Source organism: Furipterus horrens, unplaced genomic scaffold (genome assembly GCF_987537825.1).
Source record: "Furipterus horrens unplaced genomic scaffold, mFurHor1.1.pri manual_scaffold_6, whole genome shotgun sequence".
NCBI lineage: Eukaryota > Metazoa > Chordata > Mammalia > Chiroptera > Furipteridae > Furipterus > Furipterus horrens.
The window spans coordinates 121534645-121548055 of record NW_028327176.1 but is presented as its reverse complement, the minus strand read 5'-3'; the positions used below and the strand labels follow the sequence as shown (position 1 = coordinate 121548055).

At 35.6% G+C, this 13411-nt stretch overlaps 1 protein-coding gene and 1 pseudogene across 1 annotated transcript in view; one reads left to right on the top strand and one right to left on the bottom strand.

Moving 5' to 3' along the window:
- The window catches only part of COL12A1 (collagen type XII alpha 1 chain), a 118239-nt gene that overhangs the window by 1786 nt on the left and 103042 nt on the right, over positions 1-13411 (top strand). The window contains exons 2-5 of the mRNA XM_090282670.1: positions 1582-1695; positions 8600-8716; positions 10979-11122; positions 11568-11627. Of these exons, the coding sequence (XP_090138796.1) occupies positions 1623-1695; positions 8600-8716; positions 10979-11122; positions 11568-11627 (394 nt within the window). The 5' untranslated portion in view covers positions 1582-1622. The remainder of the gene's footprint in view (positions 1-1581; positions 1696-8599; positions 8717-10978; positions 11123-11567; positions 11628-13411) is intronic.
- Positions 4358-4677, bottom strand: LOC150007327 (large ribosomal subunit protein eL42-like; annotated as a pseudogene).

Sequence of the window (13411 nt, the reverse complement as noted above, 5' to 3'; positions counted from 1 at the left end):
AGGTAACCGATAGGTGGCGCTCTAGACCCAGACAAAAGCGCCTCTGCTACTTTTTCTTTTTCTTTTCTTTTTTTTCCCCTTTAGCGGTTTCAAAAAATATCTGCACAAGCTTTTCGGTGGGTAGATTGTCAGCCTTTAACTTTTCGCAAGCACAACTGCCAACTGAGTTGGAAATTATTATAGCAAAGTAAAGGCCAGATGACGGGAACAATGGGCCAGTCTCACTTCTTGCTTTTCACTATGTAGAAGAGGGTTATAAATGTCAAACATTTGTTAATTAGGAAGAAAGAAATTGCTAGAGCCTTTGGATCTCCAAAGCAGCGCCAAAATTTTAATTTTGGCTTCATAAAAAGGAGCTCTGGGCAAATTTGGCACGCCTGCTTACCAGACATTTAAAATGCAATTTACACTCAGGCCGAGGAAAGCTGCCCTAATACACAGTGCCAATAATTTGGAAAGACCCGGTTGGAGCTTGTAAGGTTCTTTTCTCAAAGAAGGCTAGACCTTTGGCTCATTTTTGGATTCCCAAGCACGACTCCGTTTTTCAGGAGTCCTAGTCTGTTGCCTTACAATAATTTATGTACCCTGGAGTCAAGTCTCTTTTTATATTTTACCTCTGGCACCTTCTCAGTTCAGTTCATTGCTAGCGGCTTTTGTCTCTGGATTTGACCTTATAAGGTTTTAGAAGATTCCTTTCTGTCCACATGGAGTAAGCACCTACTATGTACTGGGAATCACAAAAGATGAATAAGGCTCTGTCTTTCAGGAATAATTTAGTACAGTCAGGAAAAATCAGAATAGGACATATATTCTCTGGAGCACATATACCTGTAATCTTCTGGGGTAAATAAATGGTTAAATGAAAAGATTAATTATTACTGAGAATTTTTAGGAAACAGACAAGAATGTTTCATCTCTTCTATGGCTTTTGTCCCCTTTTTATTATGTACTTTAGAGTTGTTTTTCCCTAATTTTGGGTAAAGGATTTATCAAATGTGAAGACAACAGAGCAAGAGGGTCAGGTTTCAGTTGGACCTTACATATTTCTGTATAATCCATTTCAGACCTAAAGAGCTGCATATTTGTAGGCAGAACAAAATGAAGAAAAAAGAGAGTAAAAGAGGTTTATTATACTTTTCCAAATTACCCTGAGACCACTAAAGCACAGTTACCTAAAGAGTTCAGCAGCTAGGAAAAAGTGGCCGGCCAAATAAAATCCCCAGCTGGAAGAGACATTTAGTTGAGTCAGAGATAAAATGACCTCTGAATTAGCCATCACCCAGGCAGGATGAAGTCATGTAAGGCCTGGTAATTCCTTCACCCTGGATGCCAAGCAGGACCAGCCTCCAGGAAAACAGGACCCTCTTTAAACTTGAACTTCCTTTTAGTGCCACGATTAAACTGCTGTAGATGAACTTGACTTTCACTGCTCCACAATAAGTCCATTATATGCTGGGCTCGGCCCTGTTGATTACTAAGGCAGATATGGTAGGGTCCTGGGCCAGGGCCAGGCTCCAGTTCTAACCTGGTTCCGGGCCTGCCCAGACCCGGTTCTGATGTGACCACTGCTTCCTTCCGCAGATCCCTTCATGCGGCTGTGACTTCGCAGGCCCAGGCCAAGCATGAGGACCAGGTTTCCCACAGCGCTCGCCATCCTGAGCTGGGCCCTGCTCCTGTCATCCGTTGAGGCAGAAGGTAAAAGACTCTTCCTCCCCCTCCTCCCAGTGACAATGTTGAATTATAGAAAAGAAAAAAGAAGTGAATCTTCCTTCTGCTCTCGCTCTGTTTCCCCGCACTTGATCTTTTCTCCAGGGGTTTCTCTCCTCCAGAGAAAGTCCCCCTTCTACTGAGGTTTGTCCATTTCCCAGCTCTCAGGTCCAACTCTTTCGTATTCTGCTTAATCCATTCCGTACAGTGCTGTGTGGTCGGTCTCCTTACTCTTTTTTCTCTGCGGTGTGCTGTCCACACTGCCACCTACACTGCAGCCTTCCAAGAGGACCTGCCGTCCGGGAGGGGGCGACGGCTGCTCCCAGCTCTACAAACAAGAAACCTGCGGGTTGCTACCCAGGATCCCTGGTGCACGCGCAGGCTCGCTCCAGTAGCTGGTAACCAACCACCTGGCTTGGGTCTGCGACCTCCGTGAAGGCACAAAATAAAAGACTCCCCAACAACGCCGGCTCTGCACGTCTGTGTGTTTTGTGGGGAGCTCAGTCGGACAGGCTGACTGGCCAGGCAAATGAGGTAGAAGCCAAAACGCACAGGGGATACATGGCAAGTAGAAATCCAGGACCCGGGGTGTATTAGCGTGGCCCAAGGTCGCTGGGGTTTCTTTTTGGTTCCCGGGACTCGGAGGCCAGTGGCCCCGGCCCAGCCCGGCTCAGACAGGTTGGGTCTGGGCCAAAGTTCCGAGCCCAAGAAGCTAGCGGGCGCCAGGCCAGCGGGGCACCGCCCCTCCCTCCCTCATCCTTCCAGCATCAGATCTGAGTGCGGAGTTGATCAGGGACTGGGAGATGGGTGGTCCTGACCCTCCGGAAGAAGATGGGCCTTGGATAGATTTTCAACCTCACTTCTTTTTCTTGGGTGCTCTTGATGCCTTAATTTCTTTATGTTTGCTAAACAAACCATTTCTATATATTAACCCAATGGGGGCTTCTGTATGCCCTCATTTATCACTGGAGACATGACAAACTAGATATTTTGTTTTGCAAGGTAAATGAAGTAATATCATAAAAGACACCTTAAAATTTATTTTTTCAATAAAGAAACGCCCCTGATGGAGTTAAGAAAATAAATAAATAAATAAATTAATTAAATAAATACTTCTGTGTGAGACAGTTGTGGAAGTTCTAGGGTGGATTCTGCTGTTTTAGAGTTTGTGGGAATGTAAAGCTATTTCATGGCAACACTGAGATTTTAAAAAACTTTCTACTGTGTTTGATTTTTCTACTTTAAGATTGCAGATACAACAAATTCAGATTGGGGAAAGCAGAGAGTTCCCAACATGGATGGCATGTTTAGAAAAGTGAGAGAAACTTGCTGGCTCTTCTTATCTGACTAATATTTTTGTGAATGCAGAGGATTTTCAGAGTGGCCTCTGTGAAGTAATGTTCAGACAAGGTTGCCTTTTATGTTCCTTTCTGTGTCATTGTTAGGAAGGAATTTTATTGGAGCAACTCTAGAAGCCCTAATAAAGATATTTTTAGATAATTCACTGAAGTGGCCTAGTTACTGCTCATTAAGAAAATAGTTATTTGAAAATCGGAAAGACTTGAGAATTCTTAGGAAAAAAATTAGGTTGGAAATGATGTAAGTGGAAAAAATCAATTCTGAATTGGATAATGGCTGGTTAGCAAAGAGCAGTTAAAAAGAACAATTTAGTATCTATTGCTGATTTTTCCATATTTCTGACATTTTCTCTTTTTTGTTTGTATTTATTTCCACATGGTACAGCTCTTTCTTTTGCTTTTGTAAGCTGTATCTTTTCTTGTCTTTCATCCCCTTATGTCAGCATTTAAGAATTATATTTTAATAGGATTCATTCTTTTTGGCTTTATTCTCCAGTTTGGAACTGTCAAATAGAAATATATTGTGAGCCACAAGTGCAAACCACATATGAAACTTAAAATTTTCTGGTTGTCACACTAAAAAAGGAAAAAGACATAGGAGATCCTAATTTTTATAATATATTTAACAATGTATCTTAATAAGATCACAATATCATTTCAGCATGTAATCAATATAGAAATTATTAGTAAAATATTTTACATTTTTTGTACTAAGTCATTGAAGTTGAGTGTGCTTTTTATGCTTGCAGCACATTTCATTTTGGACTGGACATGTTTCAAGTGCTTGATAGCCACATGTGGCTGTGGCTTCTGTACCGGGCAGCACAGCTTCCATGTTAACTACTAACTACTGGTCCCAGGAGCCTGGGAAGGGCTAATGAAATTTGTGGCCAAGACTTTCTGGGGAGGATGAGCTAGAAACAAAATTTCTTTGAAATGTATCTGTTGGGGATGTTTCAAAATTTTAACTTTCACCCCTGTTTCCTGCTATGTCATTTTAATTTTAGTTCTAAAGTAGCCATAGTTACTTTTCTTTCCCTTTCGCAATTCATACTTGTACTCTTGTATTTCTACTATTTTCCAATAAATTTCTATTGACTTAATCTTTTATATGTTGAAAACTCAACACTTTTTTTGACATTATTTAAAAAGTTTGGCATTCACTTTTTGCATTTCTCTTTTTTTATAAGTGGTACCACCTTTGTCTTGATTTTCTTTTCTTTCTTCCTTTTTTTTTTTTTTTTTTTAACATATCCTCAAGATTTTATTGTCACACAAACCCAAAATGAAGCTTAGAACTGTATCACTTAGCCCTTTCTCTTCTTACCTCCTCCCAGTTCAAAATGCTTGCATCTCTTAATAGCCAGCATTCTCTTAGATCTGCAGTTGGGCTCAATGCATACAGGCCTCAGAACAATCTTCTTTGTAGTTTTAGACCTTTCCGGAAAATCACCTTAGTCTGCCCACCATAGCCTCTCTGCTTCCTATCATAATGCCGCTTTCCCTGCGCATGCAGAGAATCCTTGCCTTTTTTGTACTGTGTTACTTTGTGGGGTTGATGCTTGCCATACTTCTTACAGGAAGTCCAGTGGGTTTTAGGAACGTTCACCATGTTTGCACGAGTGCTAGCAGCACAAAAAACTGTCTCGTTTTTCTTCTACCAACTTATACAAGGAAATTTATTTTTCATATACAGTAGTTTTTCCTATAGAAATAAAGGTGAAGTGATTTTTTTACCTTTAATATTTGTAATTTTTGGGCACAGCATAGACTTTATTAACCTTGTCACTTGGCCAGTGCTCTCTGTAGGACTTAGTTATAATATAAAATGAACAACTTGATATTACCAATTTATCAGTGAGTTGAAGCCATAAATTTTATTATCTTGTGTTTAGATTAAGAGGCTAATTAATGTATATTTCTATAATTTGATGTCAAACTTATATCAGAAATTTCAGACTAGAGGAGAACTCATAGATCATCTAATTCTCTCCTCTTCCACATAACAAAATGAGGAGCAGAGAGGCTGAATGATTCAGTCAATCAACATGGTTACTTAGGGACAAAGCATAAACAGACAAGACCCAGGTCTTCTAGTAGTGATTTAGTGCTAGTTTGCCTGTACTGTGCTTCTTTCTTGTTTGAAATTTGGTCAAGAGATTTTAATGAGGGAACACATTATATAATGTATACAAATAATTCATTGCTTGTCTGAAGTATTAACTTTTCAACTGCTTATTTTTGGTATCTTAGAAACACAAATGAAATTAACATCTATATCATGACAAAGATTATAAATTTATACTAGCTTTGGATGGAAAATTTAAAGTAATGTCTTTTGAATATAGTAAAATCACTCTTTGCACACTTCTAAAGTTCTCCACCATTAGGGTAGCATTATTTTTAGTGTTATTATCACAAATATTAGATTACAGTTCTTAGTAGTTTATCAAGATTATATTTTTGTAGTGTGTTCTCAGTTTATCCTTAACACATTTCATATACTTATCAAAACTTACTAGATTATTCTTCTCTCACTTGTCCATCTTTCCATCCATCCATCCATCCATCCATCCATCTATCCATTTCTGCACACTTGGTAAACTCTTGGATGTTTATTCTTTTTGAGAGCCATGATTTAAAAATTTTGTTTTTTAAAAGTTATGTGTCAGGGTAGACATCTTAGTTTTAAAATTGCTTGAACCAGTGTGTAAAGTTAGTTTGCCAAATGTTATCTGTATCTGAATTGGAGATGTATAAAAAACATATATTTATTATTGAACAAGCATCACATACTGTTTTTAATAGAGTAGAGACAAATATATGTACATATATTAATAGTTAACTGTGTAAATATAGTTTTATTCTTTTAAAATTTAATCTTCATTGTATTTTTTCCAATACCATTTAGTCCCCTTAAACACACCCCGCCCCCCAGAAATCACCACACTGTTGCCCATGTCCATGAGTCAAGTCTTCACTCAAATATTTCTTATTCTTTACATTGAACTCAGTATCTAAGAAAATTGTATATGCTGAGTCAGACCAAGGGATCAACATTTTGCTGATTATTAGCTGTGTTAACTCCTCTGAATTTCACTTACTGATCTATGAAACCCGAATAAGAACACCTGCTATGCCGAATTGTTATGAGAAGAAAAAGAGACAATTATAAAGTATTTTAGGGAACACAAAATGCTGCTTGTGACAATATAAGGGCAGTTGTGGATTATTTTTATGTAAAAGAAAATATTTTCAAAATTAATGAAAATGTATTTTGCATTGATTTAAGTTGACAGGTATCCATATTCACACCTACTTTGCTGTCTTTTCTTTTCATGAAACAAACCAAAAATGTATAAATAGCATGGCAATTCTGAAAGGTTTTATATGTGATTAAAGTGGCAAGAAGAAAAATGGAGTGGATTGTCTGTTGTACACATGTTCGTTGGCCATTCTTCCTACTTTTAATTCCTGAGTACCACATCTGAGTTTCTATGAACACCTTAAATTCCTCTGAAATGTTAAAGACTTTTCCCAACAGTCAATTTTTCAGTTTTTCTGGAATCCTGGTCATTTGGAAACCAACAAGGTGGGCCGCTGCTGCCCTTCAGCAGTTTTAACCTAATGTCTGCTGCTTCAGGTCAATTTCCTTACAAGGTTGGTGGTACTGTTTTTCCATGTACTGAGTTTTTTAAAGCATGCTCAGGCCAGTTGTGTCTGCCTTTGCATTAAATTTGTCCTGAGCCATTGCTACTGAAACAATATTTTATAATGATATTCTTAATAGCTATTGTCGTATTAACATTTGTTGCATGCTTGTTTTACTAAGTGATGATGACAGCTGAACCTCGCAATATGGTCAGAGAGCAGAATGTTGAATAATTAAATTATGCATGTAGATTAATAGTCTAATCTCACTGCCTGTGTATGGATAGTAGGAAAGTAACATTCATTCCATTACTAGTGTATCCAATAAAAATAAAAAGCCATCTCCTACAGTTGTAAGCAGCAGTTTATTAAAGCAAATATTGACTTAATTTGTTTTATTTCCATTTAAACATATTAATATTACAAAAATCCCTAACCCCAGTTAAATCCTATGGCCCAAGTCTCAAAGCTACTGCTGTATTTCAATTGACCTCTGTGAAAACCTCCAAAGAGATTTTAATCTCTCAAAAATTCTGACTCACAAAGAATACTTTCAGACTTAAACACTTTAAGAAGACAATGCTGAAAGTGTTCTTACTTTGTTGACCTGCTTTAAGAGTAATAATTTGTAATGCATTGACCATGCACTGACAGTGAGTCAGTACAATGCTGCATGATGAGGCATGAACATTGCAGAGAGAATATCATTATAAAATATTTCGGAAACGTCTTTGTGTAATGACTATTGTACATGGAGGCTTTTGTTCATTGTGGGAAACTAAAAAAAAGTCAACATTTTATTGACATGTGCATGATGCTGTATGGTTTTGTATGTAAACTATTTCTTTCTGTATTTTTCAATTATTCCTTTCATTGACTTCTCCAAGTTTTTTATGCACAGTCATGTCTTCAGATTGCTGATTCTTCTTCACTATTTTCTTTAAGTTCTGTAAATAAATGTCCATAAATATACATTGATGTTGTCTTTTCATAATTAACCATTGTTTTATAGAGGGCCATACTGGCATTTTAACTTAAAATGCCATTTCTAGTATGGAGTATACCTGCTGCAAAGGAAAAGAACAGTGTTGGTTTACACCTCACAAACATACAGCAAATAGGTGTAAACAGGCAGAATATTCATTTTATAAACATCTGTATATCACTTTTTATACATTTATAAATTATTAACATCTCTTATTATTTGAATATTGGTTTATATGACTATGAATATACATTAAATGTATATTTCTTTGTGAAACATAACAGTGCTAAATTTCTCATGATTATTATTTTTTCATTAAAATACAGTTTACTCTCTGCCACAGATTGAGATTTATCAAGCAAAAATTAATAGCAAGACTTCAATGCAGAGAATAAACCAAAAAAGATCATTGATTCTTTTCCACATTATGAAAAAATAGTATTATGTCAATGTTCGAAATTAACTTCTATGGTTGTGAGCAGGTTGTGATATGGCATGCTTATTCAAAATGCACTCAGCATGTATTGAAATTCTTTTAATTGTTATGTGAATTGTTTGCATATGTGGTTATTTTATGTGATCTCATTGTACTTGTATGTACTTGTATCCAAATATGTTTCTATTATGCTTGATTTTGCTGGCCATTCTTGGATGACCTAGCAACTCAAGAATGAAAAGTGTTTTGTGCTGTCTTCTATAATATGTATACTCTGTGATGTTTGTCGTATCTTGTCAGCTTTTAATTTTATTCTTATCCAACAACATATCTTTATATTTGTTGGAAACAAATTTATGCAAAGACAATTTAGTAAGCTTTGCTCAACACAATTCTTATTAATTAAATTGACTATTTTCTGAAATTGGAAAATGTAACTGATATCAACTCTCTCTTTTGTAGTTGACCCACCTTCAGACTTGAATTTTAAAATTATAGATGAAAATACTGTTCATATGTCATGGGCAAGACCAGTTGATCCAATTGTGGGTTACAGAATAACAGTGGACCCTACAACAGGTAAGCTTTATTCTTAGGAACATCAAAGATAATACAATCCAGCCCTGGTTGGTGTGGCTCAGTGGATTGAGCACTGGCCTGTGAACCGAAGGGTCACTGGTTCAATTCCCAGTCAGGGAACATGCTTGGGTTGTTGGCCAGGTCCCCAGTTGGGGATGTGTGAAAGGCAACTACACATTGATGTTTCTCTTCTTCTCTTTTTCCCTCCTGTCCCCTCTCCCTAAAAATAATAAATAAAATCTTTAAAAAAAGGATAATACAATTCAGTCTTCTGCCCTCCTGTTATTTTATTATGAGGAATTTGAGATTTAGAAAACCTGAGAGAGTTAGCCAGTGCCACCAGATATTTGGTGGACTCAGGTCTCCAGATTTCCAGCATAGTACTCACTATTATATTTTTAATGTGTTGAGCTTTATTAACATGGTTTGCTGTGCTAAGCTGTTACTAAAAAAGGACTTTTTTGGTACCTAATCTAAATATTGCTGGTAATCTTTGATTTTTTCACTTATAGACAGTCTTCTTGAATTATTAATATTTCCAACGTGTAAAGTGTCAAGTGATGAAGTGAGAGCTATACCTTACTCTGTGTCTTACACAATTCAGTACTCAGGAAATATTATTCTGGGATAATGGTGAGCTACCATGAAGAAAGATATTTTAGCTATGTGGATTCTGTTGATCCCAGGCTAGGAGTTTGAAAAAAAAAACATTTTGGTTGTTCTTAAGAGTTATATTTAGTGTTCATGATGTTGCCCAAGTGTGGAGAACCAATCTCTATTGATTAACTTTTAGTTCTGACATGTAATGGGAAAATAACCATTTCTACTAACACCTGCCAAGTGGTTCGAAGGTCCTTTTTTTTTTTTTTTAATTTTGAAAATTTTTATTTATTTATTTTTAGAGAGAGGGGAAGGGGGGAGAAAGAGAGGGAGAAAAACATCAATGTGCCAGAGATACATTGATCCATCACCTTTCACATGCCCCCAACTGGGGACGTGGCCCACAACCCAGGCATGTGCCCTGACTGGGAATCGAACTGGTGACCTTTAGGTTTGCAGGCTGGCACTCAATTCGCTGAGCCATGTCAGCCAGGGCTGGAAGAAGTCTTGATAGGCTGATGGTAGAGATGAATGATGTCAGCATAATTTATCACCAGAGCTCTGTTTATTTGTGGTTTTTAAAGATATCAATGATTTTTAAATGCTAACTTATTAGGAAATTAGAAAACTATTTTTAAATATCCTGAGGACCTAAAAAGGTATCAAGAATTTACTTCTTCTTTTTTGAATAATTTCTCCCTAATATGTTTGCAGTCAGCTAATTTGCTCATTCCAAAGCAGAAAAGCAGTTGAAAAGAGGTCTATTCAGTTTCCAGATATTGTAAACCACTGACTCCCATATTCCCCAAGCTAGTACTGGGACCACCCAACACGGCAGAGTCCTGTTGTCTTGAGAGCTCTGGTTGGTTCTGCAATGTCCTATATATAAACCAGGAGCATTTCTCAGAGTACTATTTCATCTGTTACCTTTTTGGATCATTTGTGTTTTGATGAAAATTTAACATAATTAAAAATATTAACAGGCTCTTAGTCCTTAGGAACTACTGTTTTTCCTGATAATTTGCAATTTAACATAATCTAGAGGTAAGTATATAAATTATTAATAAGTAAGTAAACATTAGGTATTTTGTACCTTGAAACATTTACTCCTCAGTTAATTCCGAGGAGCATGATTACCTACTAATGTATGCACCTGTTTGGGTATGGAGGCTGCATTGCTTCCACACTAATTGTTACCTAGTTGAGGTTAACATTAGCCTATGGGATTTATTTCCCTGGAGCTGATTTTCATCCCTTTTTTCTCTTTCTTTGCTTTCCTCCAATGCATAATTTAATATTAAATCATTTCCTATTTTATATCTCATTTATAAAAATATTTGTTATTTATCATTAGTCTTCCAAAACAACAAGATATTTTTGGTTTGTTCTTCTGGTGTATCTTTAATCTAGAGGAATCCTTGAGTCCTCAAACGAATATTGAATATGCTTGTAACAAGTAAAGGCAAAGCCAGTCTGTCTGTTTATTGAATTTCTAGAATTCAAAATTTTGGTTTTAAAAGACAGTAAAACATAATGTTTGGATGTTCTGAAAACTAATATATATTGAATATTTCAGATTTTGAGTGTATGTAGGAATTACATCATAGTGTGTTATATGTAAAAAGTTTTGTTACATTCATATTTTCCTTTCTATATTTCCAGATGGGCCCACTAAAGAATTTACCCTTTCAGCTAGTACCACTGAAACTTTATTATCAGACCTTATACCTGAAATAGAGTATGTGGTGACAATCACTTCATATGATGAAGTAGAAGAAAGTGTACCAGTTATAGGCCAACTCACAAGTAAGCACACATATAAAGTACTTTTATTATTTTAATTTATTTTGCAGGAAATTCCTCCAGCTTTCACATTTGATCTGTTATCATGCAGAGTTAATTTATATCAGTATTAACTATTCTTCCTAGAATAGTCATTTTTATGATCCTAGTTATTAGTGGATGTGAATAATTCATTCCTGATTTATAACCTTGGTCTCTGGAATCATCAGGAATGTTATGAATGAAAACTATTAAAAACATTAAAGTTTGCCAGGCAACAACATTAATGTCTTTTTGAAATATAGCTAAACTCACTAAAAATAATTTAGTTGCAAGGATATGCTTATTTAGCTGCATTCTATTAACAGCTAGGCATGGACCATAGATTTGAAAGACAATGTATTTATTTTATTTTTAGGAAGTATTTGTATGGGTTTGTTTCCTTTTGTAATAATCAGGTCTGACTCAGTTCAAACAGGTGGTCCGACAAAGCCAGAGGAAAAGAAACCTGGAAAAACAGAGATACAAAGTAAGTATTTTCTTCAATAGTTTTGCTTAGATTTGTAGAAGTCATAAATGTAATGTGAAGATGTTTTAATTAGTCACATAGTCTGCTCTTATTTCAATATTATTTTCTATAAGCTTTATCTAGAAGTACAATGTAATAATGTATGACTAAGCAGTTATACCATCTATGTTTTGACTTTCTAGCCAATTTTTCACTCTGTTAACTAAATATTCTTTTTACTAGGGATGCTTTGAATTTGTGTGTGTCCAAATTTCCCTGCAGGATTTTGGCAGTAGGTGAAAAATAAACCTCATCACTAACTCATATTTCAAAGACAAACTGATGAAAATAGGGGGTAGCTTAGGGATAGATGAGCAATATAAGGCTGGAACAGAAGGGAGATGCCCCCATAGTGTTTCAAGCAATTCAGTTGCCATGAAAATATATTTCCAGGTCTCTGTACATGTTATGCTCATGTCTAGGGTATTTCCATGACCTTGGTTGATGGCAGCTGTAGCCTTTTCCACCATCTTACACAATTGGTAAGTTGGTACATTTGTAATCAACTGAAAGCAATTTTATTTACTCTAGGTTTTGCATTTTCTAGCTTCCTTTTGTCTTATACTGCTTTGTCTGATTTAGTGGGATGGACCCTTAAGGAGTTTCTTGGACTTGTAATTTTGCTACCTTGTAGAAGGTGGATTTATGGCTCAGGATGACAATAAAAAGATTATGAACACAAAGTCTCCTTTATCCGGAATTTTTCATTCTAGATCACTGTTTATCATTCTTTCTGATGTCTAATAAACTAAAATGAAGTATGCAGTTACAATGCTAATATTTTTCCTGAACCATCAATATTTATTTTAGATCAAAGCATTATGACAGATATTGACTTTTCAATAGACTTACATTGGCCCATTATATAGCATGTAAAATTTTTTTGGGCACGCAACTCATATTTTGCTTGCAAAATTTTCTAGGACCCTTTTCTCTTCTTCTTAGGCAAATACTTAAAAAAAATTATCCACCAACTTACCACAAGGACAAAAACATTTTCAGAAAATTCACTCAGTGTTGTTTTACAGATACAGATTTTCATGAAAACCGACCTGTACCCTGACCACAGAGAGCTGTAAAAGCGAGTCATTGCATTTTAGTAATTTAAGGATACCATGTGTATTTTTACTTTTGAATTAAAATGTTTTTCCCGTTCTTTATTTAGTAAAAGTAGGTTTTCATGATCAAATTTAAATACATTGATAATTAAGACAACAAGATATTTTGGCTGTCTTACATATTTGTGCTTGTTTTTACTTCTGTTAGAGTTTATTAACACTCTAGACTAACCAATGCAAACTTTAGACAACTATATTGAAATAAAGAAGAACATTAAAAGATTTGCTCATTTCTTCAACTCAACTGTATATGCTTGAATGATACAGCATTTGTTCTATATTTATTTGTTGCTGAACACCAAGGAGTAAAAACATTTTGCTTACATTTCTTTTTTATATCTCCCAGATATTTTATATAATTTTTACTTGGCGAAAAGAGGAGTGAAGATATAGTCTATAAAAATAGTTTGATAGCATAAATACTTGGGTCATATGCTCTTGCAGAGTAGGTCATTTATCTATTTCTCTTTTTGCATGTCTTATTTAGCAATTTAAAGACATATAGTTTCATAAATGCATTTTCATGAAGACACTGAAAATGCTTCTATGTGTGCTAATAAAATTTTACATTTTTTTGTGTATGTCAGTTGTGGGTGAAGACCAATGTGAATATGTTCTAATGATCAA